Below are 27,185 nucleotides of genomic sequence, written 5' to 3' on the forward strand. Positions count from 1 at the left end.
AAACCCGAAAGGCCATTGGGTGTCCTGTAAAACCCAGCTGGTCAGTGTAGAAGGCAGTGATAGCTTAACTTTCATCAGAAATAATGCAGTGTTCTCACAGGTATTGGCCTTATGAAATAGGAAGATGGTAACTATATTTGAATAATTGAGCAAACTCCTTTTTGATGTGCAAAATATAACTTGGCTCCTATTGATGTGCAAAATACAAATAAACTCAACAGTCTCTCTTTTCAATGTAGAAACGTGAATTTTGGACTTTCCAAGACACAAGGTCAGAATGCTGCTCCTCTGTCATGCTCTAGCTGTAGCCATTGTCCAGATCTTTATCCTCTCAGAAAACTGGGTGTTTGCCAAGAACATCAACTTCTATAATGTGAGGCCTCCTCTCGACCGTAAGTAGCAGTGGCTAACTTCCTAGTTCTTTACTTGAGGTCAAAGTGCCCATTTGAAGGCCCACTTTTTGCCTTTTTCTGGAATGTTTGGTTTATACCTTGAATGAAACAGAGTCTCCGTTACTTCTGTGGGTGATGGAAATGCATAGTGACAGAAATTTTCTCCATTTCTTTAAAATGGTACAGCTTCCTAGCAAAACTGTAAAAGTTAGTGGATCTGGGTATCTGGGTGGGGGGTACATTGGAATTCTCTATATGGAGTTTATAATATTTTTGTAACGGTCTTGTGTGTTTGAGATTATTTCAAAATAAGTTTTTTTAAAAAAATGACTTCCTGTTGAAGTCTTGAAAAGGGTCTTGTTTAAAGCTCTTTTGAACGATGTACCTACTCTTGGTTTAGCAGCATAAATTACTGTTCTTTGTTCATCTCTTTGATGAAGGACATTAGTTATAGGAAATTTCTGCATAAATGTTCTTTCAAAAAGACATGAGCAACTTTGAAGACATATTAGTATGTTTGAAATTTAGAGGGGAATATTATCAGCCTTTCATTAATATTCAAAGTCACCATTAGTAAGCCTGTATAAAACTCAACTTTTTTTACAAATAGTTTAAAAATAAGCAAATACCAGGTTTATTATCCATAGGACAATAGATGTTAATATACTTTATGTACCTATATGTGCATATATTTGTTATATATTTTTATCATCTTCCCTCCCATCTTTAGATATGTAAAGTTTCTCTGATAAAAATTTATCAGAGTTTCTTAAAAGTAGCAATCACTTGGTATGCCTGTGCATTCCTGTAATTTCCACACCTGGAAGAGTATCTGAATCACCAGGAAAGCTTTTAAAACTGCATATTCCTGGGTCTGTACTTAGGGAATTGGTAATCAGGAGAGAGGGATGTGGAATTTTTTTAAACTCTTCTTTTTTTAAAAGCTCTCCTGATACTGTTGAAGCACAGCCAAGTTTGGGAACCTCTTTATACCACTTTGAAATGAAGTCTGTATCATTGCTGTCCTCCGCTTTGTGTTTTCTTTTTAATTTAGGAGACTCAGTCATAGTTGAGTGTGTGCCATATATACTACACACATATACACACACACTTATACTATTCATGCACATTCTTGGACTACATTTGTTATACATTTATAATCTAATCATGATTATATAGTAACAGTTTAAAAGCAAGGCACATAATTTTTCTTATCTGTAATTCTTATACTTTTTAAGCCTAATGCAATTTTAGGATAAGAAAAAAATTGTTAATAAAGAGAACAAAGTAATACAAGCTCATTTAGAAAAATTTTAAAAGACAGGAAATATGTAGAAGAAAATAAATTGTATTTATAATCCCAGGATTCAGAGTGGACTCTTCTTTATATTTGGAATATTTGTTTCCAGTGTTTTTTCTTTGTATTTGTATTTAAATGTGTCACAAACCAAATCATATGAATCTATTTTTGTAACAAAATTTCCCCTTTTCAACTGGATTATGAATATTTTCCATATCTTTGAAAATATTTTAATTCCTGCTTTATATTACAATTTTTAAAAATCTTAAGGCCAGTCTATAGCTTATTTAACTATTTCCCCATGCTTTATATTACAAGAAGAAAAAAAAACATAAGCAAGCTAAATATTGAATAATGTTTCACAGGAAATCTTTTTTTTTTTTTCTTTTGCATGGCACTGGCACAGGAAATCTTTTAAAATGTTTTTTTTTTTAATTAGCTAATGACCTTAGGATGATTTTTGGAATTAGAATTAGTAAGTCAGAAAAGTTGTGCTAAATTTATAATTTAATCATTCGTGTACCAGCACTGAGTATTATATTTTTTAATGTACTGATTTAATAGGTGAAAAGAGATTCATTATTTATGTATTTACCTAAATAATATGCTTTTATGCACGGGCAAAAAACGGAAATATTTTTAAAGTACTGAATTTCATGTCTTCCAAACTTTTGCTTTTGCTATTTTGCTGTTGTTTTCTGTATTAACATTTATTCTATTCTGTCTCTGAAATGCCACTGCTTTCTGATTTATATCTCCATTTCTAGTCAGATTCCTAGGATGGTTTGGGGCTACTTTGATCTTTGTTTCTTGCTCCTAAAGTGAGAAAATTGAAAGTTTTACATGGGGCTCATACAGAAATATCAAATGATTTTGCTTTTGACATGTTGCCCATTAAATAACAAGTTGCAAGGTAAAAAAAGAAAAAGCATGAAGACAAAAAGGACATACTCGTTGCTTTCAATCTGGGCTGCCAATAACTCATAATTACTTTTTTCCATAAACACTTTGGGCTTAAGTTTAAAGAGAAATAACTATCAACCTCATGATGAATATTATATTCCTGGTCGAGGTCTAATGTCATGATAATTGACATATATCAAATGTGATTACTTGTTTGAGGTTTAATGTAACTGTAATGAAAATTGATGTTGATGGAATCCAGGGTGACTTGATGAGCCAGAAACTATGAAGCATTTCTCTTGCAACTTTCTGTTTCATCCTTACTATCTCTGGAAGCCATGGGGATTTTCATCTTCTTTTCCATCATCATCATCATTATTACTATAAACATTATTATTTCTTTAAAGTTAAAAGCCTTGTGACTAATTAGTGACAAGGGCAGAATTCGAAGTCCGGGTTAATCTGACTCCATTTCTTTTCAAAGGTGATACTACGCTATAGACTAAATTACTGGTTCCACTATTGCTGCTGCCTTTTCCATCTACTCATCCCCACTTATTCCCAAATTACGCATTATACCAGAATGATATCATGGACATATGAAAGTGGCTTGTGGAATTATTTTCATTATTCACTCTAGAATAGAACATCATAGATGAAATATTTAAAGAAAATGAAATAAAGAAAATGCCTAAAATTTTGGCAGATAAATTGAGCTCCCTAGAAACAGAAATTCTAAAGATGATGACTTCTGAATGTTGTTTGAGCTAACAAAAATTGCTAATTTTGAATCTCGTGCCACATTTGATGTTTAAAATTTTTGTCTTTTTAGCCTTACTTTTTCCCTTTACATTTTTCTTTTAAGCTACACCATTTCCAAACAGCTTCAAGTGTTTTACCTGTGAAAATGCAGGGGATAATTATAACTGCAATCGATGGGCAGAAGACAAATGGTGTCCACAAAGTAAGTGTGCTAAGTTTGAAAACTCTTGTGATCCCACTTCATTTCATTCTCCCACTTGTTCCCTGAGCAGAAATGTCTTACTTAATGGGATTAGCACACCAATATGCTGAGGATGTCATATAGCATTCAGAGCTTTCTCCTTAGAGACTACCAGAAGTCAGACTCTGAGAGAATAGCCTCGATTTGTAGTTGTGTATGCCTTGAGGAAGAATTTCTGAAATTGATTTTTACCAAGGAGTACACGTAGACCACAGTGCTGGCTGAGGCATTCTAAGAATTTCAGGAATGCTTGATGATACCTCAAGAAAAGCCATCCTTACTGGCTAAAGCAAAGAAGATATCTGTACACTTGAGATACATTGATGCTTGGGAAACTTTCACTTATTCACATATATTTGACTGCAACTTTCATTTTTTTTAGTTCACTGATACATTCCTAGTACCTAGATCAGTACCTGGACCATATTAGGCATTTGGTAGATATTCTTTGACTGAATGAATGGATGCCTTTGATTGGGTGGTCAGGGAAATCTCTGAGGAGGTTACATTTGAACTAAGACCCGAGCGACCAAAAACAAACCAACCATGAAGAGATCTGTAGGAAGAGCATGACAGAAAGAGGGAACAGAGATGCAAAGGCTTCAGGAGGCAAGAAGAAGCTTGGACCTTCAGTAAATAGAAGGAAGACTGGCCCCTGAGGCTTGGTGGGAGATGGAGAATGAATCTGAGAGGAAGGCAAGGACCAGTACACACAAGGGCTTTTTAAGAAGGAGCTTGGATTTTCATTGCAAATGTGATGGAAAGGCAGTAGAGGGCTTTAAGCTGGGGAGCTCATGATGATGATTGGGTTCTAAAAAGATCACTCTGGCTCCTCTGTAGAAAGTAGATGGTCCCACCAAATGGGGACTATCATTGTCTTCAGGCAGGAGAAGGTGATTTGTACTAGGGTGATTGAATCGAGGGAGGGAGAAGTTGAATGATTTAGTACACACGAAACTTGTAGGTGAAGCGGATAGGATGTGCTGGTGTGTGATCTGGAATTGAAAAACTCTGGTTAGAACTATAAGGAGACTTAGGTTATCCAGGTTTTAAGGTGTACTGCTTTTAGGTTTTCAGTTGTAAAAGAACAAGAAAAAACAAATCAAAAATCCTTCCAAAGCTAGAGATTACCTGTTTGTTCTATTATTATCTTGAATCTTTCAAAAATGTCTATACTATGCTATTTCAGACTAGCCTTGCCTCTTCCACATAAGGCCAATGTGAAGAGCCAATGAAAAGTACATGCTGGTGATCTTTTGGAAGATCACCAAGGAAGGAAGATGATCTTGATGTATAATTTGAAGCACCTGCTTTTCACTCCATTTCACCACATGGCGAGTCAGAATATGATGAGAACTAAATGTTGAATAATGCAAATACAAGTGCTCTCACCCATTGCATTTTTTAAAACTTTTTTTATTAATTAAAAAAATTAACAAACAAAACATTAAGATATCATTCCATTCTACATATACAATCAGTAATTCTTAATATCATCACATAGTTGCATATTCATCATTTCTTAGAACATTTGCATTGATTTAGAAAAGGAAATAAAACGATAACAGAAAAAAAAATTATGCATACCATACCCCTTACCCCTCGCTTTCATTTACCACTAGCATTTCAAACTAAATTTATTTTAACATTTGTTCCCCCTATTATTTATTTTTATTCCATATGTTCTACTCCTCTGTTGATATAGTAGCTAAAAGGAGCATCAGACACAAGGTTTTCACATTCACAGAGTCTCATTGTGAAAGCTATATCATTGTTCAGTCATCATCAAGAAACATGGCTACTGGAATACAGCTCCACATTTTCAGGCAGTTCCCTCTAGCCTCTCCGCTACATCTTGAACAACAAGGTGATATCTACTTAATGCATAAGAATAACCTCCAGGATAACCTCTCAACTCTGTTTGGAATCTCTCAGCCATTGACACTTAGTCTCGTTTCACTCTTCCCCCTTTGGTCGAGAAGGTTCTCTCAATCCCTTGATGTTAATTCTCAGCTCATTCTAGGGTTTTTCTCAGTCCCTTGATGCTGAGTCTCAGCTCATTCCAGGATCTCTGTCCCACGTTGCTAGGAAGGTCCACACCCCTGGGAGTCATGTCCCACGCAGAGAAGGGGAGGGTGGTGAGACTGCTCGTCATGTTGGCTGGAGAGAGAGGCCACATCTGAGCAACAAAAGAGGCTCTCTTGGGGGTGACTCTTAGGCCTAAATTTTAAGTAGACTTGACCTATCCTTTGTGGGGTTAAGTTTCATATGAACAAACCCCAAGACTGGGGGCTTAGCCTATAATTTCGGTTGTCCACACTGCTTGTGAGAATATCAAGAATTCAACTTGGGGAAGTTGAATTTCTCCCCACTCTCATCATTCCCCAAAGGGGTTTGCAAATACTTTTCCAGTCACTGATCAAATCACTCTGGGATTCATCGGGGCATCACTCTGGACAAACCAACAAAATCTCATGTCCTACCTGAGATTCCAAGTACTTATGACGTTCAATCAAACTATCTACATGGGTTATATTAGGAAATGCTCTAGTCAAAATATAAATTTTGTAACAAATAAACATTTTTTGCTTTAGTCTCACACATAAGGTGACATTTTAAAGTATTAATTATCATCTATTTTCAGCACCCTGCAATAATGACATTCCTTTGTTCTTCCTCATGCAAAAACATTTTTAAAATTTGTACATTGTACATTTCACTATTATTATACACTCTAGGCATTCCTAGATTATACCACCTTGATCTTTACCATCTATCTTTCTTTCTTTCAGATTTCATTTATGTCCCCAGCCCTCCTCCCTCTATCATTCTCACATGCAGCTTCATTCAGTGTTTTAACATAATTACATTACAGTTAGGTAGTATTGTGTGTCCATTTCTGAGTTTTTATATTCAGTCCTGTTGCACAATCTGTATCCCTTCAGCTCCAATTACCCAATATCTCACCCTATTTCTATCTCCTGATGGTCTCTGTTACCAAGGAAATATTCCAAGTTTATTCACTAATGTCAGTTCGTATCAGTGAGACCATACAGTATTTGTCCTTTTGTTTCTGGCTAATCACACTCAGCATAATGTCCTTAAGGTCCATTCATGTTGTTACATACTTCATAACTTTATTCTGTCTTACAGTTGCATAATAGTCCATCTTATGTAGATGTCACAGTTTGTTTAGTCAACTGTCTGTTGATGGACATTTTGGCTGTTTCCATCTCTTGGTAATTGTTAATAATGCTGCTATAAACATTGGTGTGTAAATGTCCATTTGTGTCCTTGGCCTCGTGTCCTTTGAGTAGAGACAGCATATAGATGGGTCCTGTTTTTTAATCCATTCTGCCAGACTATGTCTTTTGATTGGAGAGTTTAATCCATTAATATTCAGTGTTATTCCTGCACGGGTAGTACTTTCTTCTACTATTTTGCCTTCTGGATTTTATATGTCATATCTAATTTTCCTTCTTTTTACCTTTACTCATAGTCTTCCTTTCTACACTCTTCTCCACACCTCTCTCTTCTGTCTTCGTATCTGTCTCTAGTGTTCCCTTTAGTATTTCTTACAGAGCTGGTCTCTTGGTCACAAATTCTCTCAGTGATTTTTTGTCTGAAAATGCTTTAAGGACAGTTTTGTTGGATATAGAATTCTTGGTTGGCAGTTTTTCTCTTTTAATAATTTAAATATATTATCCCACTGTCTTCTCACCTCCATGGTTTCTGCTGAGAGATCTGCACATAGTCTTATTGGGCTTCCCTTGTGTGTGATGGATTGCTTTTCTCTTGCTGCTTTCAAGATCCTCTCTTTCTCTTTGACCTCTGAAATTCTGATTATTAAATGTCTTGGAGTATGTCTATTTGGATCTGTTCTCTTTGGGGTACGCTGCACTTCTTGGATCTGTAATTTTAAGTCTTTCATAAAAGTTGGGAAATTTTCAGTGATAATTTCTTCCATTGGTTTTTTTCCTCCTTTTCCCTTCTCTTCTCCTTCTGGGACACCACGTATATTCGTGTGCTTCATATTGTCTTTCAGTTCCCTGAGTCCCTGCTCATGTTTTTTCCATTTTTTTTCCTATAGTTTCTGTTTCTTGTTGGATTTCAGATGTTCCATCCTCCAGTTTTGAAATCCTGTGCTCTGTCTCTTGAAATCGACCATTGTAGGTTTTCATTGTTTTTTTCATCTCTTCTACTATCTTTCATTCCCATAAGTTCTGTGATTTGTTTTTTCAGACTTTCTTCTTTTTGTTCTTTCCTTGCCTTCTTTATATCCTCCCTCACTTCATTGATTTGGTTTTTGATGAGGTTTTCCATGTCTGTTGATATATTCTGAATTAATTGTTTCAGCTCCTGTATGTCATTTGAATTGTTGGTTTGTTCCTTTGACTGGGCCATATCTTCAATTTTCCTAGTGTGATTTATTATTTTTTGCTGGCATCTAGGCATTTAATTACCTTAATTGGTTTATTCTGGAGATTGCTTTCACTTCTTTTATCTAGGGTTTTCTTGCTGGATGAATTTGTTGTCTATCTGTTCTTTGACATTCTGTTCAGCTTTATCTGGACCTTTAGCTTAAGTTTTATTTAACAGAGGAGAATTTTTCAGTTCTTGTTTCTTGCCCTGCTTGTGTGGTGCCTTCCCCCCACACACACACTTAGGAGGGTCTACTTAGATATTATATACCCCAGCCAGATTTTCCCAGACCAAACTAGCCTCCTATCAGGAGGAAAGAGTCACCTGCATCGGTTTTCCCTGAGGGTCAGACCCAGCAGGTTGAAAGACTTTCCTGTGAAGTCTCTGGACTCTGTTTTTCTTATCCTGCCCTGTGTGTGGTGCTTGTCTGACTGCAGGTCCCACCAGCATAAGGTGATGCGGTACCTTTAACTTTGGCAGACTCTCCCTGCTGGGGGCATGGTGGAGACAGAGGAGAGGTTGTAGGCTGGTTTTTATGGCTTCAAATTACCAAGCCCTGGGGTCTGAATTCCTTGATGGAGGGATTCTACCTGAGTTGGGCTTCACCCCTTCCCTGGGGAAGGCACAGGCTCCAGATAAGCCCCCAAAAGAGCTCACTTCTGCCTATGCCTGGGGTAGTTGCAGCCTGAAAAGTCCTGCCGCTGTATCCAGAGGCAGTCAAGCCTTTGTAGATACACAGCCACAAAAACCTCTGTTTCCTTCTTTTTTTTTTCCCCCTTTTTCTGTCAGTCCTGCCCCCTTGGTGCCAGGGCAAAAATGAGCAACCTCCACTTTGATCAGGTTCATCTAAGCTGGGGGCCTATTTTTAGTAGTCAGAATTTGTTAATTAGTTCCACAATTGGTGTTTGATTGTGCCCAGTCCCTGCTGCTGGTAAAGTCCTTTTCTTTCCTCTCTGGGAAGCGGCCTGTGGGGGAGGGGTGCTGGCCGCCACAGCTTTGGGAACTCACGGTTGGGGGAGATGCTCGCAGCCGGTCCAGCTGGTCCAGACTGGGGTACGCTGTGTGTCTGGTCACTGACGTGGCCCCAGGAGCTGTTCTGTAACGTTTCTGGTTATTTAGTAGTTGTTCAGGAGGACAAACTAAAACGCGCATGTTGTTAAGCCGCCATCTTGACCCGGAACTGACCCATTGCATTTTAAACTCACAGTTTTCATTTCATTTTAGAATTATAGTACATGTGCCTAGGAAATCTGATTTCATAAATTAACGTAAGTGGCTGTGATAGTGATATGAACAGTATTTTTCATTATTTTCTTTTTAAGAATAATTACCAGAATATTTTTTCTTGAGGCTTTTTTACCTTTCTGTGCAGTGATCACCCTTAAATTGTGAGTGTAGGCTTGTGACTGCAAATGCATGTGTGAGTTTCTGTAGAAACAAATCCAAATTTAGGGATTTGTTTCTACAGAAATTTATCTTAGTTATTTCAAATCTTAATGGTTGACTGATGCCTCTCTTTATCAACTTATTTCAGACTATGGCTTTCATTCTTTCATTCTTTAACAATTTCCTTTAAATTCTTTTGAACACAGGTTGTGAGGGTTAGGATAGTAGGAAATTGGGCCATTGATGTTTGTCCTCTTGACTTTACCTTCTGGGACTGTGCTTTCCTTTAGAATTGCTCCTAAGCATTGTTCCTAGTAGGCCTGTGCATAGTGCTCCAATTTCTCATCCGTTAACCAAAGCCATTTTTAATTTGAGCACATGTGGCTACTTCTGGTTGTAGAATTTCATCTCATCTCTATTGAAATATGTGCAAACAAAAGGGGAAGCTGCAGCTTTCTCTCCCCCAGATGGAAAAGAGTTGATTCTATCATGCCTACCCTGCAAGCTGGACGCTCAGAGATAATATGTACAGACTTTCCATTCTAGTGCAGTGTGACAATCCATACTTGACTGAATTCCGAAGTTCCAAAAAAGCTTAGCATCTGGAATTATAACTGAAGGCGTAATTTCTTACTTTTTCTTTTCTGGGGGAGCAGTCTCATCACTGTGAGGGCAAACAGGCCTGCAGCTATGGTTCTTTGTCATCTCAGGTTTCCTTTGTACCTTACAGTTTCACTGCTGTGGTCTGCCAATGTTGTTAAAAGACCTTCTCTATATAATAGGATATGACAGGAATGTCATTTCTTGTTTTATTTACGCTGGTCTTTCTTCTGACTTTTTAGGGCTGTTTTAGCATGTGTGACATTCTATATGAACACACATGCAGCCACCAGTTTTCAGTTCTTTGTTTGGAGTATAAATTGAAAAGCACTCCTTGAAACAGTCACTTTCATTCCTTCTAAATCCAGAATCAGCTGCTCTTGCAGAGCACTCTAAAGTGGCATCTAGTTTAATATGAACTTTACTCAGAGGCAGAATAATCTTCTAGCTTAGAGCACTAACCCTATGAAACTTCCTGGATTAGAATCTTACCTTCCACCACCTTCTAATCACAAGTGTAAGAAAGAAACTGTGCCTCAGTTTCTTCATTTGTAGAGTGAGGATATTAATATTACTTATCTTACGGGTATGGTGAAGATTGAATGTAAGACTTTGAAAGACTGCCTGACAGTTGTACACACTCAGTATGTGTTTGCTTTTAATAATATTTTATTTAAAGTTTACAACAATGCTACAAAAATGGCAGGGCACTTTTTATCATCATTTTACTGAAAAGTAAATGAAAGGGAACAAAAGAAAACTGAGCCCAAATGTCTTAACATGGTTTGTCCACGTGTGACAGAGGCAGTTCCATAAGCCCTGTGTTCTCACTTTAGTCCAGGTTTGTTCCCATTCTATGATGTTTCTGCTGGTCTTTACCAAATAAACTAAACAGTATTTCATTGGCCTAAGATATACCTACAGAAGAGTTATAGAAACAAAGTAGACTATTCTAGAATATTGAAGGAAATAACTTTCTTAAAAGCACCCTAAGCAATAAAACATGAATGATTACAGTTCTAAGGATAACACCATGTAGAAAATGGTTAGCTATATAGAGCAGCAAGGAAATATAGAGAAAGTAAGAATTAAAGAGGAGGAGAAAAAAAGTGGAAATAAGTAGATGAGGAAAAGTTAAACAAATTTAAATAAGAGCTTAACAAGGAAGGAAGATGTTTTTTTTTTTTTTTTTTAATTTTTTTTAAATTTTTACATGGCCAGGCACCGGGAATCGAACCCGGGTCCTCTGGCATTGCAGGCAAGCATTCCTGCCTGCTGAGCCACCGTGGCCCGCCCAGGAAGATGATCTTGATGTATAATTTGAAGCACCTGCTTTTCACTCCATTTTACCACATGGCGAGTCAGAATATGATGAGAACTAAATGTTGAATAATGCAAATACAAGTGCTCTGACCCATTGCATTTTAAACTCACAGTTTTCATCTCATTTTAGAATTATAGTACATGTACTTCAGAGAGAGAGGCTTTCATATGAAATAAATAGACCTATGTTTCTAATGAAAAGTTTGCAAAACTTTTTATCTGCTTCAGCTGGCACTGAAGGGTAGGTGCACTTTCAAAATACATGTGTGCTTCAGCATCTGATGTCTTCAAAAATAATACCAAAGAAAAAATTAATTTAAAAATACCTAGAGAATCTAGCATTTACTGCTTGGAAACCTCAGATCATTCTGGACTTTAGTCATCTCTAAAGCGACTGTTAAGAAGTCTCTTTTGCCATGTGGAAAATGTAGTCGCCTTGATTTCTTTTTCTGCCTAGATACACAGTACTGTTTGACAGTTCATCACTTCACCAGTCATGGAAGGAGTACATCCATCACCAAAAAGTGTGCCTCCGGGAGCGAATGCCGTTTTGTTGGCTGCCACCACAGCCCAGATTCCAAACAAACAGTAAGGATTTTGCATGTGGGCATGTGTGTGTGTAAAGTTACTTTTCTAAGGTTTCATTCCAGTGATAGTAAGTTGTACATCATGGGACAGGCAGAAGAGATCTTTATGTGGAACTTATTTTTACTTTGAGGAAAGACTCCATCACAATGATGACATGGAAACCAAAGAGAAGTTGAAGATTTTCTGGCCATCAACAAGAAATCATGTTACCAAAAAAAGAGTGATAATTCACCTGAACCTTGGACTTCAGGTGAATTCTTTGAGTTCAGCTCTGGTGTCTCCAAGAGAAAACTCCGTGAGAGAATGACAATCACTTTAGACCCAGCTCACCTGTTTTGTTCTTGGCCAGGAATCCCAAAGAACACTGCACAGGAGAGCAGGGAGTTATGAATAAGAGAACAGTGTATTGCAGTGCCTTTTACTAAAGGAGACCTTGACTCTCCTTGCCACTACCTCTACTTAGAAGAGGAAGAGGGGGACTGAAAGATTTACCACAGTTTAATATGAAAACTTATAGAGACATTTTTAGATCTGTTGATCTCTTTAATTTTCTTATTCTATTATTTGAAATGAGCATTTTACCCCTTTATATGCCTGGAATCCCAAAATGTTAAGAAAAAAAAATTACTTGAATGTATACTATTATCATGAGGTTTTAGAATTTGATTTATCCTAGATACGCAGGAAGTAGCTCTATCTGTGGCTTTTAGCTCTGGCTACACGTGAAACCCATTTGTGCTGGATGTGTAGGTGGGTACCCCAGACTAATTGCAACAGAGCCTCAGGGTTGTGGTCTTGGCCTCAGTATCTTTTTAAAAAGTTCTCTGAAATGATTTTTTTTTAATTATTTTTTATTGGAGAAGTTGTAGGCTTACAAAAAAATTATTCAGAAAAATAAAATTCCCATATACCCTCCCCCTCATAATACAATTTTCCTATTATTGATATTTTGCATTAATGGTGTTACCTCTGTTACAACTGATGAAACAATATTATTATACTTATACTATTAACTATAGACCATAGTTTACATTCAGGGTTCACTGTGTTGTACAAGCCTATGATGTTGTTTTTTTAATTTTTATACTCTAGCAACATAAATACAACCTAAAATTTCTCCCTTTGACACATTCAACTTTATAATTCAGTGGTGTTATGAATAATAATAATAATAATAAATACTTACAATGTTGTACCGTTACCATCCATAACCAAAATTTTTCCATCGCCCCAAACAAAAATTCTGTACCAATTAAGTGTTAACTCCTCAGTCACTACTCCGTTTCCTGATACTCTGTATTCTGGTTTCTGACTGTATGAATTTGCTCATTCTAATTATTTCATGTCACTGAGATCATATATTTGTCCTTTTAAGTCTGTTTTATTTCACAACATGATGTCTTCAAGTTTGCTGCATGTTGTCTCATGTTTCAAACTTCTTTCCATTTTATGGTGAATAATATTCCATTGTATATATAGACTACATTTTGTTTATTCATTCATTGGTTGATGGACATTTGGGTTGCTTCCGTCTTTTGGCAGTTGTGAACAATGCTGTTGTATAATATCAGCTTGATTCCCTGCTTTCAGTTTTTTGGGGTATATAACTAAAAATGGGATTGTCGGGTCATAGGTAATTCCATACTTAACTTTCTGAAGAGCTGCCAGACCATTTTCCACCAACAACGAATAAGGATTACTATCTTTCCATACCCTCTCCAACCCTTGTTGGAGGGTATGACTCTAGTGGGTATGAGGTAGGTGTGAAATCATTTCTCATTGTGGTTTTGATTTGCATCTCCCTAATGGCTAATGATGTTGAACATCTTTTGATGTGCTTTTTGACCATTTGTATATCTTCTTTGGAGAAATGTATGTCCAAGGTTTTTGCTCATTTTTAAATTGGGTTGTCTTTTTATTGTTGAGTTCCAGGATTTCTTTGTATATAGTGGATATTGAACCCTTATCAACTACTTGCTTTCCAAATGTTTTCTCCCATTCTGTAGGCTTGTCTTCTTGCTTTCATGAAGAAGTCCTTTGATGCACAAAATTTTTTGTTTTGATGAGGTCCCATTTATTTACTTTTTCCTTTGTTGCTTATGCTTTTGATGTAGAGTCTAAGAAACCATTACCTAGCACAAAGTCCTGAAGTTGCATCCCGGGGTTTTTTTTTCCAGGACTTTTATAGTTTGGGTTCTTATTTTTAGGTCTTTAATTAATTTTTAGTTAATTTTTGTAAATAATGAGAAAGTAGGGGTCTATCTTTATTCTTTTGCTATGTATATCCAGATTTCCAGCACCACATATTAAAGAGACTATTCTTTTCCCATTGAGTAGGCTTGGTACCCTTTTCAAAAATCAGTTGGCCTTGCATGTGAGTGTTATTTCTGAACTCTCAGTTTGATCCATTCTTCTGCCTTTCTCTCTTTGTACCAGTACCATGCTGAATTGATGCCTTTGGTTTTTACTTCTAGCTGTTCTAAGGTACTGAAGACTAAAAGAAATATCAATATAATGATTCAGCAACTACACTCATTTGTTAAACCCTACCTTCTCTATATAACTCCTTTGATCTTTCTCCCACTCTTTAGGGGTATTTGAACTATGCCTACATATTCTAATTTTTTGTGTTGGAAGGGGCTGCCAATCATATAGGATAGGGGGATGGAACTTGCTGATGTTCTGGAGAGGCTGGCCCCTCTGCATTTCAGAACTTATCAGGGACCCATCTGGAGGTTGTAGGTTTCTGGAAAGTTACCCTAGTGTACGGAATCTTTGTAGAATCTTATATAATGCCCTAGGTGTTTTTTTAGGTTGGCAGGAATGGTTTTGGTTGAAGCTATGATAGGTAGCAATGTCTAACTGAAGCTTACATAAGAGTGACCTCCAGAGTATCTTCTCGACTCTATTTGAACTCTTTCAGCCACTGATACCTAATTTTTTACACTTCTTTTCCCCCTTTTGGTCAGGATGGCATTGTTGATCCCTCATTGCCAGGACTTAGACTCATCTCTCGGAGTCATCTCCAACACTGCCAGGTAGACTTTCATCCCTGGATGTCATGTCCCACGTAGGGGAGAGGGCAATGATTTCACTTGCAGAGTTTGGCTTAGAGAGAGAGAGAGAGACTCATCTGAACAACAAAAGAGGTCCCTCAGAAGTAACTTTTAGGCATACCTATAGGTAGGCTGAGATTCTCTGATACATACATAAACTTCATGAGAATAAACCTCAAGATCAAGGGGTAGGCCTATTGATTTGGATGTCCTTAATGTTTGACACAATATCTGGGGTTTCCCTGGTGATAAAGTTTAGTAGTTCCATATTGTTTTTCCCATCCCTCAAGGAACTTTGTCAGCACTTTTTGTTTATCTGCTTAATATACTCTGGGATTTATCCAGGGATTACATTAAGATATATAGGATTAAAGGCCCTCATTCTTATTCTGGGCTCCCTGTGTTTGGATTATTTAAGTGATCTATCCAAACAAGTTGAGTTAGAATATGTGCTACTGAAATTTAGGTTCTGGAAAAAATAAACCTTTCTTCCTTTGGGCTCAAAGAATAGATGAAGTTCTAAAATACAGACAATGTCTTCCCTACCTCTGTATTCTGAATTACCTTAATCCTTAGTTCTTATCTTTAAATACCAGGTTATACATATATAAGATAGCCTCTCAAAATCCAGAAATGACAATTACCACTGGACTAAATGTGACTGCCATAAGAGTTTACAATCTAGGACCCTGTTTTCTTATAAGCATTTTCTAAATGAAAACATACAGTATTAGCTCTTTTGTTTCTGGCTTATTTTGCCTCATCAGATGTCCCACAGTTTCATTCACAACATTGCATGCCTGGTCACTTCATTCCTTTTTGTAGCAGCACAATATTTGATCATATGTATACACCATCATTTGTCAACCTGCTTCTCAGTCAGTGTATCCTTCAGCCACCTCCATTCATTGGACATCATGTATAGTGTCCAAAATCAACAGTCCATCAACACTCCATTTTAGATCATTTCATTGTTCCCATGAGAAAGATATCCAATAAACACACTCTCACCAAATAGAAAGATTCAAACCTCCCCTTATTTCTTGTCCCTCCCCCTATTATTTACCCCTGGTGTTGCTGTGGTACTATTGATGTTTTCCTGTTAGTAGCCCATACCATACAATAGCAGTTTTCCCCCATACCCTGAATTTAGACACTTTTTGTACAAGATTCATACCTTCGCAGTTGTTCATGTAAGGCTTTATTTATATTTGTAGTGTTAATCAGTAGGACACATGGGTCTATATGATCCTTTTCAATTATGTTCACCTTTAGTATGATAATAATACTTATAGGTCCACTAGTGAACTACCTTCACTTTTCTCTATTCCCTTACATTTAAGTTCAACCTCATTAGCTAGCCATTCACCCATCTCTAGCTTCTGTGTATCTCTAGGTCCCTTATATTCTGTATTATAAGCCTCTGATTTTACCTTTACCATGATCATAAAAGTGTAATCTATTGTTTTGTGTCTGGCTTATTTCACTCAGCGTTATGTCCTCAAGGCTCATTGATCTTGTCATGTGGTTCAAGACATCGTTTCATCTTATTGCATAATATTCGATCGTATGTATATACCACAATGTGTTAATCCACTCATCTGTTGATGGGCCCTTGGATTGTTTTCATCTTTTGGTGATTGTGACTAATGCTGCTATGAACATCAGTGTGCAAATGTCTGTTTGTGTAGCTGCTTTCAGCTCTTTTAGGTATATAACAAGTAGTAGTATTGCCAGGACATAGGGCAACTCAATATTTAGTTTTCTGAGGAACCGTCAGACTGTCTTCCATAGCAGTTGTGCCATTATACATTCCCACTAGCAGTGCATAAGTTTCCCAATTTCTCCACATCCTCTCCAACATTTGTAGTTTCCTGTTTGTTTAAAAGTAGCCATTCTTATAGGTATGAGGTGGTATCTCATTGTAGTCTTGATCTGCATTTCTCTTATAGCTAATGAAAATGAGTATCTCTTTACGTGCTTTTTAGCTATCTATTTGTTCTTCAAAAAAAAAATGCCTATTCATATCTTCAGCCCATTTTATAATTTGGTTGTTTGCTCTTTTGTTGTTGAGTTTACGTGTACAGGATACCAAACCTTTGATGTGTTATTTCCAAATATTTTCTCCCATTGAGTTAGCTGCCTCTTCACCTTTTTGCAGAGTCTTTTGAGGTGCAGAAGCATTTGATTTTGAGGAGTTCCCATTTATCTATTTTTTTATTTTGTTGCTTGTGCTTTGGGTATAAAGTTTAGGAAGTTACCTCCTATTACTAGGTCTTGAGGATATTTCCCTACATTTTCTTCTAGGAGCTTCATGATACTAGCTCTTATTTTTAGGTGTTTGATCCACATCATATAGGGTGTAAGGTAAAGATCTTTCATTCTTTTGATATCTATTGATATCCGGTTCCCCCATGCACATTTATTGAAAAGACTATTTTGTTCCAGTTCTGTGGATTTGGAGGCCTTTAAATTTGGAGTTTTTTGACATGATTTCTTTGAATATTACTTCTGTTCCTTTCTTTTCTTCTCCTTACAGGACTTTTGTAATGCATAAGTATTTATTTTATTGTGAAAAATAACATATATACAAAAAAGGCAATACATTTCAAAGCATGCTGCTACAATTAGTTATAGAACAGATTTCAGAGTTTGGTATGGGTTACAGTTCCACAATTTTAGGTTTTTCCTTTTAGCTGCTCCAAGACACTAGAGTCTAAAAGAAATATCAATATGATGACTTAGCAGTCATACTCATTTGTTTAATCCTATCTTCTTTGTTATAACTCCACCTTTTCCTTTGACCTTTCTCCCAGTCTTTAAGGGTATTTAGTCTATGTCCATTCTGACTTTTTCATGTTGGAAAGGGGTGTCAGTAATATGGGATAGGTTGATGTTCTGGAGAGGCTGGCCCCTCTAGATTTCAGGACTTCTCTGGCCTAGGGACCCATCTGGAGGTCTTAGCCTTCTGGAAAGTAATCCTAGTGCACGGAACCTTTGTAGAATCTCATATAAAATCCTAGGTGTTCTTTAGGGTTGGCAGGAATGATTTTGGTAAGGGTTTGTCAAATCACATTAAATAGTAATATCTAGCTGAAGCCTGCATGCATAGCCTCCAGAGTGGTCTCTTGACTCTAGTTGAACTCTCTCAGCCCCACTGATACTTTATTTGTTACAATTCTTTTCCTCCTTTTGGTCAGGAAAGCATTGTCAATCCCATGGTGCAGGAGACAAGCTCATCCCTGGGAGTCATATCCCATGTTGTGAGGGAGATTTTTACCTGTGGATGTCATGTCCCTTGTAGGAAGGAAGGTAATGATTTTCCTTGCAGAGTTGGGCTTGGAGAGAGAGAGAGAGAGAGAGAGGTCACATCTGAGCAACAAAAGAGGTCCTCTGGAAGTAGCTCTTAGGCATAACTATAGATAGCCTTAGCTTCTCTACTACGTAATAAGCTACACAAGAGCAAGCCTCAAGATTAAGGGCTTGGTCTACATAATGCATATATTGGTATGCTTGGTGGTGTTCCACAGGTCTCTTAAGCTCTGTTTACTTTTTTCTTTCTTTTTCATTTCTGCTTCTCGGCCTGAATCTTTTTAATTGTATTGCCTTGGTGTTCACTGATTATTTCTTCTGCCAGCTCAAATCTGTTCTTGAAACCTTCGAAGGAATTTTTCATTTCAGTTATTTTCATCTTCACCTCCAATATTTCCATTTGGTTCCTTTTAAAAATTTCTCTCTTTCTTGAGATTCTCTGTGTCCTCCCTTATCTCCTCAAGAATACTGAGGATCATTTAAAAAATATCTTTGTCCTATGTCCAAAGTCTGGTCTTCTGGGCTGATGGTTCTGGATTATTATTGTGTTCCTTTGGATGGGCCATCATTTCATGCTTCTTAGTCTTGTAATCTTTTGTTGCACACTGTACATTTGAATATTTTAAAGTGTAAACTCTGAGATTTAGTCCCTCATTTGTCTGTTCCTTAAGTTTGTTTTCAGCTAGTGATACAAAAGATTTCCTGTCTCTCTTGGCCAGGAGCTAACATAAACAAACAAATATAAAAATCCCATTTATAGTCATTGAAAATCTTCTCTGCATTGGCTGGTGCCCTCCTTCAGGATTTATTTCTCCTCTCAAGAAAATCAGTCCAAGGTAACTATAACATGCATGGTCTTCTGTGTCTCTTTTGAGCCTGTTTCTTGTCCTAGGCTTGTGTTTGCTCACCACCTTAGGAATTCTTCCTTTCACAGAAATTCAAATGCCCCTTCCACCCCCTATGAAATAGACATTCTCCCCCTTAAGGGTACTAGATTGTATGACATGAAGTAGGTAACCCGTTGCCTCAGGCTGCTTTGTCTTAATTGTTTCTTGCCCTCCTTTGGTTGTATGTAAGCTGTTTATGCCTGTAGGGCTAATTCTGGAAGGGCAAACAAGAGACTGTTTGCCTGGGTCAAACTTTCAGGCTGCCACTTAATAGATTGGCACTAACATACAGGCATCCCAGTTTGTACATAGGGGTTATTCTGCTCCCTCTGGAATAGGGCCATGGACCCACGGTCAGGGCATAGGCTGTCTCCATCCCATGCCAGTGGGGAGTTGGGGAAGGGGCTAGCAAAGGTGCCACAAGCTTCTCCTACTGTGTTTAGAGTTGTGTTTTCTTGCCCAGTTACTGCAGACCTTTAATTGTTTTCTGGAGTTTTAAGGAAGCTGGCGCTGCCAGTTTTTGCTAGTTGTTAAAAGTCTGTGGGTGAACAGCACCCTGGAGCATCTTACACCATTCTCTTGGTAAATCAGAATTCCCTGAGGGGATTCTGGAGTATAACCAGAGTTGAGAACCACTGACCTAAATACTCAATAAGTGCCTTTTTTTTCACCAAGTCATTCTGGAAGCCTCTGTGAATGGCTAGACTTATCAGGTTGAAGCATTGTACCAGCCATGCATGGGTATTACCACAGGACAGTTTTCCCTGGAAACACTGACGACCTTGGACTGTTAGCAATCCCGCCTTTTTCACCACTCAGCAGTCATAATTAGCCAGCCGGCATGGCTGTAATGATAGCAATCAGGTGTTAGCATAGACAATAGAGAGTCCTTATTATCCCCTAACAAGGACTACTGATAGAGGAAATCAGTGACTAATCCAAAAAGTTCCTAGCTTTTGTTTTTTGTTTCAGTGTTTTCCCTTACAGACCTTTAGAAGAGTTATTGAATCAATCAAGCAGTCTTACTCAGTTTTCCTTCCTTTTCTTTCCCTTGGTTATGTTCAAGTTTGATACAAATCACAGTTAGGATAAAAAGACTCTCAAATGGTCTTTATCTCCTGGTCATTGGGGGTAGGGCACCCAAGAGCCTGTGTGCCAGGCAGACTGGATGATTGGCTCTTCTTCTGTCGTTAAAGGAAGGCTTTCTTTGGTTTTATCCTTTCTCTCATATTATTCTCATTCATGCCCTCTTCCCCCTCTCCTCTTCCTTTATAACAGGAGTGCAGGTCTTGCTGTGAAGGAATGATCTGCAACGTAGAATTGCCCACCAATCACACTAATGCCGTCTTCGCCGTAATGCACGCTCAGAGGACATCAGGCAGCAGCAGACCCACGCTCTACCTACTCGTGCTTGCCTGGGTCTTGGTGCTTCCATTGCTATGATGCCACCGTTCTGAGGAGAGGCAGAGACCAGCACTCTAAAGCACAAGTGTAAAAACTGTCAATGGTGAACTTTTGCCTGAAGACCAACTTTGCACTTGGTGAAGAGCTCACTTTGGACCCCAAAGCAAAGCCAGTTGTTTGCTTAGCTAACACACTCATGTTTAAGGCTGTGGGACTGAGAGGAGGGTGTTTGGCAAGGACTGAGGACAGTTCTTCAGCTTCTGGTCTTCCTTTTCATAGGGAGCTGCATTTTCTCGGTTCTGCCAAGAGGATCTTAGCCAAAAGGACTTCTTAATCTCCTTGACTTCCTCCGAGGCTGCTGGGTCAGACCCTTTTCTTTCTGTGATTTGCTCAGTGTGTCACTGAAATCTGTCCCCTCCCATGTGAGAAAGCAGTATTCCTCCAAAGGCACAGCAAATGAGAAAGGCAGCCGAAGGAAGAAAACTTCCAATTGAACTAATATGAAATCTATTCATTAATTGTGGGGAGTGGAAATAAAGCTTTTAAATTACATAATGTAGATGCATGTATGTGTGTTTCTTGACTGACCTGAACATCTCAGATGAAACACGTTTACAGTATCACAAAGGAGCTCATTGCAGTTAGGTTTTCACACACCATCAGTGACATATTCTGACTTAAAGTTTAAAAGTCTATGCGAAAGTGACTTATATTTTTCTTATTCAAGAAGTACACTTCTTGGGATGTTAAATGCAAATTTGGTGAATCAAGACAGTCAGGAAACCTCTGTGATCAGGGATGATGACAGCTAATCATTTGAGGTACCCTCAGTGTAGCATCTTAAAGAGTGCTAGTCAGAGGCCTCTACCAAATCAGCGAAACTGGCAAGGTGACCCCTCTGTCTTGATGGTCATCTCCTTCCCTCTGTATGTCAAGTCCCCCAAGAGAACCTCTCTAGATATGTACTAGAATGTTGGATCTCCTCATCATCTTCTCTTCCCCTTTTATAGCAGGACCTCAGAATTTTAAATAAGCATCTTCTCCCTGTTTCCAGGATCCTGTTTTCCTGCTGTCACACTTTGCATGTGACCATTAAACACTCTGCCCTTTATGTGTAGTGATGGATTAATTGAATGTTTTTTTTTTTGTTTTCCTGTTTCTCTTCTAATTGAGGATCTACCTTAGAATGCAGTCTGCTCTGTAGAATCCACTAGTGAATCTGTCCCCTGCCACTTAGGCTCCCCCGTGACAGGACTTGGCAAACTGTGGCCCAAGTGTAGCCCACCTCCTCTTTTGGTGAATGAAGTTTTATCGGCACATAGCCATATCCATTCATTTACGTATTGTCTCTGTCTGCTTTTCTGCAAGAGTGGCTGACTTTAGTTGTGGCAGAAACTATATGGCCTTGAAAGTTTAAAATATTTTCTATCTTGTACTTTACAGGAAAAGTTTGCTGACCCTTAATGTCTGAAACAGTAAGACTGCAGAGGGAGAGAGCTGCTTTCTTTGCAAGAACATTGGTCACTCTGTGTCTGGGTGTGCCAGATAATATCTCTTGCTTGCTTTTGTCTTCTGCATCACTGCATGTTTCTTCTCTGTTATAATAGTTTGTTCTACTCATTGTATTCTGTATCTTAGTAGTTATGTGCCGCTGTCAGGTACTTGGCTGTATGTATGTTTCATCTCTTCCTCCAAATATTGTCAGTGTCTCATCTTAAGCCGCTTTGCTTCAGGGAGGGGACAGACATCATTATCTCTGTGTTTGCGGCCCAATCTTGGACTCACCTGGACGCATCGTTTGGAAGCCTGATGTATATGTATCCTGCCCTTCACTCAGCACCTTAAAGTGTTTGAGCTTTCATAGCTTCTGCTTGTTTGAAATTAATTATATATGGCTTCACTTGAAGCATTTTAATAGCATCTTCAATGTCTTTTTCATTCCCCAGGGTCTCTTATGACTGTCTAATTGACGAATTGTCTGGTAAAAACCATTAGCAGACAGTAATTTTTTTCTGATTTTTTTCCTGCTGTCTAATGAATTTTCCTTTGTGGTTTTTTTTTCCTTTCCTGAGGAAACATCTTAATTTTCTCTTCTTCACCCCCCACATTATGTTTACATGGGTTTCTCTCCTCACCGCCACTCCTCTAAGCTTTTAAAATAGGGTGAGTTGAACAAAAGCAGGAATGCACAGCAGAATCCAACTCCTGGCAACAGCCAAATGAGTAGGGGTGCCAGGTTTAGCAAATAAAACTATAGGATGCCTAGTTAAATCTGAATTTCAGATAAACAAGAAATCGTTTTTCAGTGTAAGCTAGGTATGAACTTACAAGTGTGGCTTACCTAAGAAAATGGTTTCAAATCTTTTTAGGAAATAACGTTTTCTGGCTGACTTAAAACAGTACAAATTCCCACAGCATCATGGAGATGTTGATTCCACAGGTCTCTTTTTTTAAATGCAATTTTATTAAGATGTATTCATACACCATACAAACCATCCAGAGTAACCTAGGTCTTTGATTAAGCCAAAACCTAAACCCAGTAGTTGAATTGTTTTTAAAAGCTCACAGGTGATTGTGATGATCGGCCAGGTTTGTTACCTGCTGACCTTAGAGGATTGTTCCTTCCTCTGAAGCCTAGTTCTTGGCTCCCAAATAGAAATATTAATGAACAGTCAGCACATGGACAAGTACTCTGCATTAGACCAGTGATTCTCAAAGTGTGGTCCCCAGACCAACAGCATCAGAATCACCTGGGAACATTTAGAAATACAAATTCTCAGGCCCCACCCCAGCCTACTGAATCAGAATCTCTGAGCATTCCATCTGTTTAACAACCTCCCTGGGTGACTCATGCATTTTCAAGTTCAAGAACCACTGGACCAGATAAGTGCTTCCCAAATGTCCTAACCAGGAGGTCCTTAGTGGCTGTATGAGAATCACTTAGGGAGCCTGTAAAAAAAAGAAAAATCAGATCACTGGGCTCCATGTTCTTAGGGTTGGATTTTTTATGCTGGGTTGAGTCAGGAAATCCTTATTTTTAAGAAATTTCCTGGGTGATTCTGATACACAGGCACTTTGGGAGCCACCAAAACCAGAGAATAAGAGATGGGATGATGGTGGTAACCAGAAGACTCTTGCTCCAATACCTGGCCATTGAATTCTAACATGAAACCTCATGCATTATGAGTCAATTCAAAATGGTGCATCTCCAATGTCATTATAAAACTAGAAGCCAAAAGATTTATCCTATTATTAGAATAAATTGCATTAGATTTCTTTAGTCGCTGCATTGGGAATGGCCATGTATCTCATACTTCAGAATAATTTAATTTTTCCCTGGAGAATAGGAAAATGAGAAATACTGTGATATCATCAATATGTCCAGTGAGAGTTGCAGTAGAAAAGTAGGGGCAGAAAAGAAGGGAAATATGAAGATTTGTTGTTATAAAAGAGACAAGGGAGTTTAGCTATGAATGCAAGAAGGGTCTGAAGGAATGGCCTATTGAGGGTCCATTTTGAAATGATCTATATTCTGGAATTGACTTTTAAATCCCATCCATCCAATCATTTTCTGAAAAAGAAAAAAAAAAAAGGCACTAAATCCAAAGACTCCCTAAATTAAACCCTCAGTGAAATGAACAGTCAGAAATGGCAGTCATTATTTTCCATACAATCTGTATTCTCTCATGTCAGTGATTGCATAAAATATATCTCATAAGAAAAGAGAAGGAGGTGAGTTGGCTTCTCTTTCTCACTGGGAAAGAACATATAAAGCCATGCAAGGTATGAAATGAATAGTCTGAATTGGCATGGACTTGGGAAGTGATGTATGGAACCAGGAAAATGTATTTCATGTTTGTGAAATGACTAACCCAATACACAAAGTTTTTGTGACATTTAGATTAGCCAGTTTATAAAAGTTTACTCTGAACTTTAGCTCTTGGGCATTTTATTTTTCACCTTGTTCTTTGTCATTGACTCTGTGATTTGTGAAAGGGTTCCATCATGGTGCTGGATCTGTCTGGGTGCAAGTCATAGCAGGAGACAAAGGCTAGAATGTACAAAGGTGAAAGTTCTAGAAACTAGAAAACAAACGGTTACTGTAATTTGAGCCAACCTTTAGGCATATTTCCACTACTATGCATCTGAAACAGTCCAACATCTTCCTGTCACACTTCGCACTTCTCCCTTGTCTTCATAATTCTCTTCCTCCTTCCCAGCCTTTCTCTACCAGTTGCCATGGCCTCTACTGCAGCAGATGCTGAGATTAGAAGCTGACCCATCTTTGATAACCATGGTTTGGGTTGTGAAAGTAGGCTTCTACAGCTTCTTCACAGGAATGCTGTTCAGCAGATCTGGGACTCTGCATTTTTAACATGCACCCCGGTGATTTTGATACTGGTAGTCTTAGGGCCTCCCTTTTGCAAATGATAATCCAGGACCCCAACATAAAACTGCTGAGATGTGGAATTAAGAAAGTATGTTTCACATTTGTGAAGGTTGAGAACATCATGTGTCTGGTAAACCTCTCCCTTTTGAGGTTCATGAAAATTGGTCCCATCTAAGGGACAGGGAGTGCCTGAAGAACTCTGTGGCTTGGAAGGGCTGACAAGTGAGAGCTCTCAGAAACTTGGGGCCCTAGAAAATAACTGCAGGCAAGCAGCAGTCCAGGGTCCTGCCCACTGACTGGAGTCCCTGGGAGTCATGGCTGAGTGAGAAGGGAAGGAGCAATGTGAGGCAAAGGGCAACAACATGAGCCTGTCGAAGGGGCTGAACCAAGTTGAAAAGCCACATCTAATGCAAATAGACCACAAAAGAGGATAAGCAATAAGGGGCAAGCTGCCTTTGAGGGTCCCTAAGGAGAACACTTATCCTGTCATAAAGTGCTGTATTCATTATGATGACTTCAACTGCAGATAACAGAAAGCCCCATTCAAATTGTCATAAATGAATTAATTGTCTCATACAACTCTAAGTTCAGAGGAAGAGTAATTATCAGGGTGGATTTAATCCAGTGTTTCTTGTTCCATTTTTTGCCATTCTGTTGGCTCTCCCCTCTGCCCTGTCCTCTAGTAGTGAGATGGCCACAGCTGTCCCATTGTCCCCACCCCCTGCCCAGTGTCCAGAGGAATAGACAGAGGGCTACTGCTGGAACCTGTCCAAGAAGAGAACTTCCCAGCCAACCTTTCCCTCACTGATTTAACAGGTCCTATGCCCATTGCAGAATCATTTCCAAGCATGAAAGATATGGTAATCCTTAGCTAAGAGAGTTCAGTGTCCCCTTAAGCATGGGTTCTGCATGGCAGGGCTAGATACTTAAACAAGAAAAGGTACAGTTTATAAAGAATGAAGGAAGAAATAGGTTTGGGGTGGCCAGTCAGCAATGTCTGCTGTAGATTCCCACACTCTGAGCCAGTGTGGGGAGAGAGGAGTAAAGGTGGCTGAGGCAATGCTATCACATTAAGAGTAAGAGCAGAGCCCTAGAGAGGTGTATGGACTTGCCCTAACTGCAGAGGTAGCTAGAAGCAGACCCAGACAGAGAAGACCCCAGATCCCTGCCTATTGCAATTTCCATCACATTTCCTTTTGATTTATGTGCATTGTAAATCTCCAAGGGGTGTAGAGAGTAGGTAGCACTTGCCAAAGTATTCAGCAAGAGAAGCTTTTGTTCACTGAGCTTAGCCAACTGACTTTGGAATGCAGAAAAATATGAGGGGAAAACCTGCAGAAGCATGGGGGTGGTTAAGATGGAGTCCTGAATAAGTGGGATATCCTACGTACTAATAAAAGCGTGTTGACTGAATGGACCTTACAACCTTCTGAAATACTCCCTTCTCCAGGATCATAGGCTCCTTCCTCTGCAGCTCTATTTCCATTAGCCTGGGGGAGCAGAGGCAGAAAATTGAAAAGGTGCTTAAAAAGGGGTAGCGTCAACATTGCTACCTATCATAACTTGCCAAACCCCAACCAAAACCATTCCAGCCAATCATAAAGAAGACCTAAGGCAATATATAAGATTCTACAAAGGTTCCATGTACTAGGATAACTTTCCAGAAACCTACAACCTCAAGATGGGTCCCTGGCCTAGATAAGTCCTGTAACCTAGAGGTCCCAGCCTCTCCAAAACATCAACCAGTTCCATCTCCCTATCCCATATTATTGACAACCCCTTCCAACATGAGAAAGTTAGAATGGCCATGCCCAAATACCCCTAAAGAGAGGGATAGAAAGATAAAAGTTGATGGTGTAGTTATACAGAGAAGGTAGGTTTTAACAAATGAGTATGATTGCTGAATCATTAAATTGTTATTTCTTTTAGTCTCCAGTATCTTAGAGCACCTAGAAGTAAAAACCTAAAATTGTGGAATGGTAACCATTTCAAACTCTGAAATCTGTTCTACAACTGTTATGTTATGCTTGAAAATTCATTGCTTTTTTGAACATATATATATATCATATATATTTTGAACATATATATATATATGTTATTTTTCATAAAAAAAGAAATAAAAGGGGGTGGTGTCAAATACTTTTCCTTTGGTTTTGTTCTTATGTTTCCTGACTGATTCAGTATCCTGAATAATTTGTAATTCTCCACTCATGGCATTT

General features: G+C 38.4%; 1 protein-coding gene across 5 annotated transcripts in view; it reads left to right on the forward strand.

Annotated features, from left to right (window-relative positions):
* The window catches only part of LYPD6B (LY6/PLAUR domain containing 6B), a 208,135-nt gene extending 187,004 nt beyond the window's left edge, over nucleotides 1-21,131 (forward strand). For all 5 annotated transcript variants that reach the window (XM_077153780.1, XM_077153785.1, XM_077153781.1 and 2 more), the window contains 4 exons: nucleotides 240-392; nucleotides 3,461-3,559; nucleotides 11,787-11,917; nucleotides 20,451-21,131. In XM_077153780.1, the coding sequence (XP_077009895.1) occupies nucleotides 278-392; nucleotides 3,461-3,559; nucleotides 11,787-11,917; nucleotides 20,451-20,615 (510 nt within the window). In that variant the 5' untranslated portion in view covers nucleotides 240-277 and the 3' untranslated portion in view covers nucleotides 20,616-21,131. The remainder of the gene's footprint in view (nucleotides 1-239; nucleotides 393-3,460; nucleotides 3,560-11,786; nucleotides 11,918-20,450) is intronic.
* The last annotated feature ends 6,054 nt before the right edge of the window (nucleotides 21,132-27,185 follow it).

The sequence above is a fragment of the Tamandua tetradactyla genome, chromosome 3 (assembly GCF_023851605.1).
Source record: "Tamandua tetradactyla isolate mTamTet1 chromosome 3, mTamTet1.pri, whole genome shotgun sequence".
NCBI lineage: Eukaryota > Metazoa > Chordata > Mammalia > Pilosa > Myrmecophagidae > Tamandua > Tamandua tetradactyla.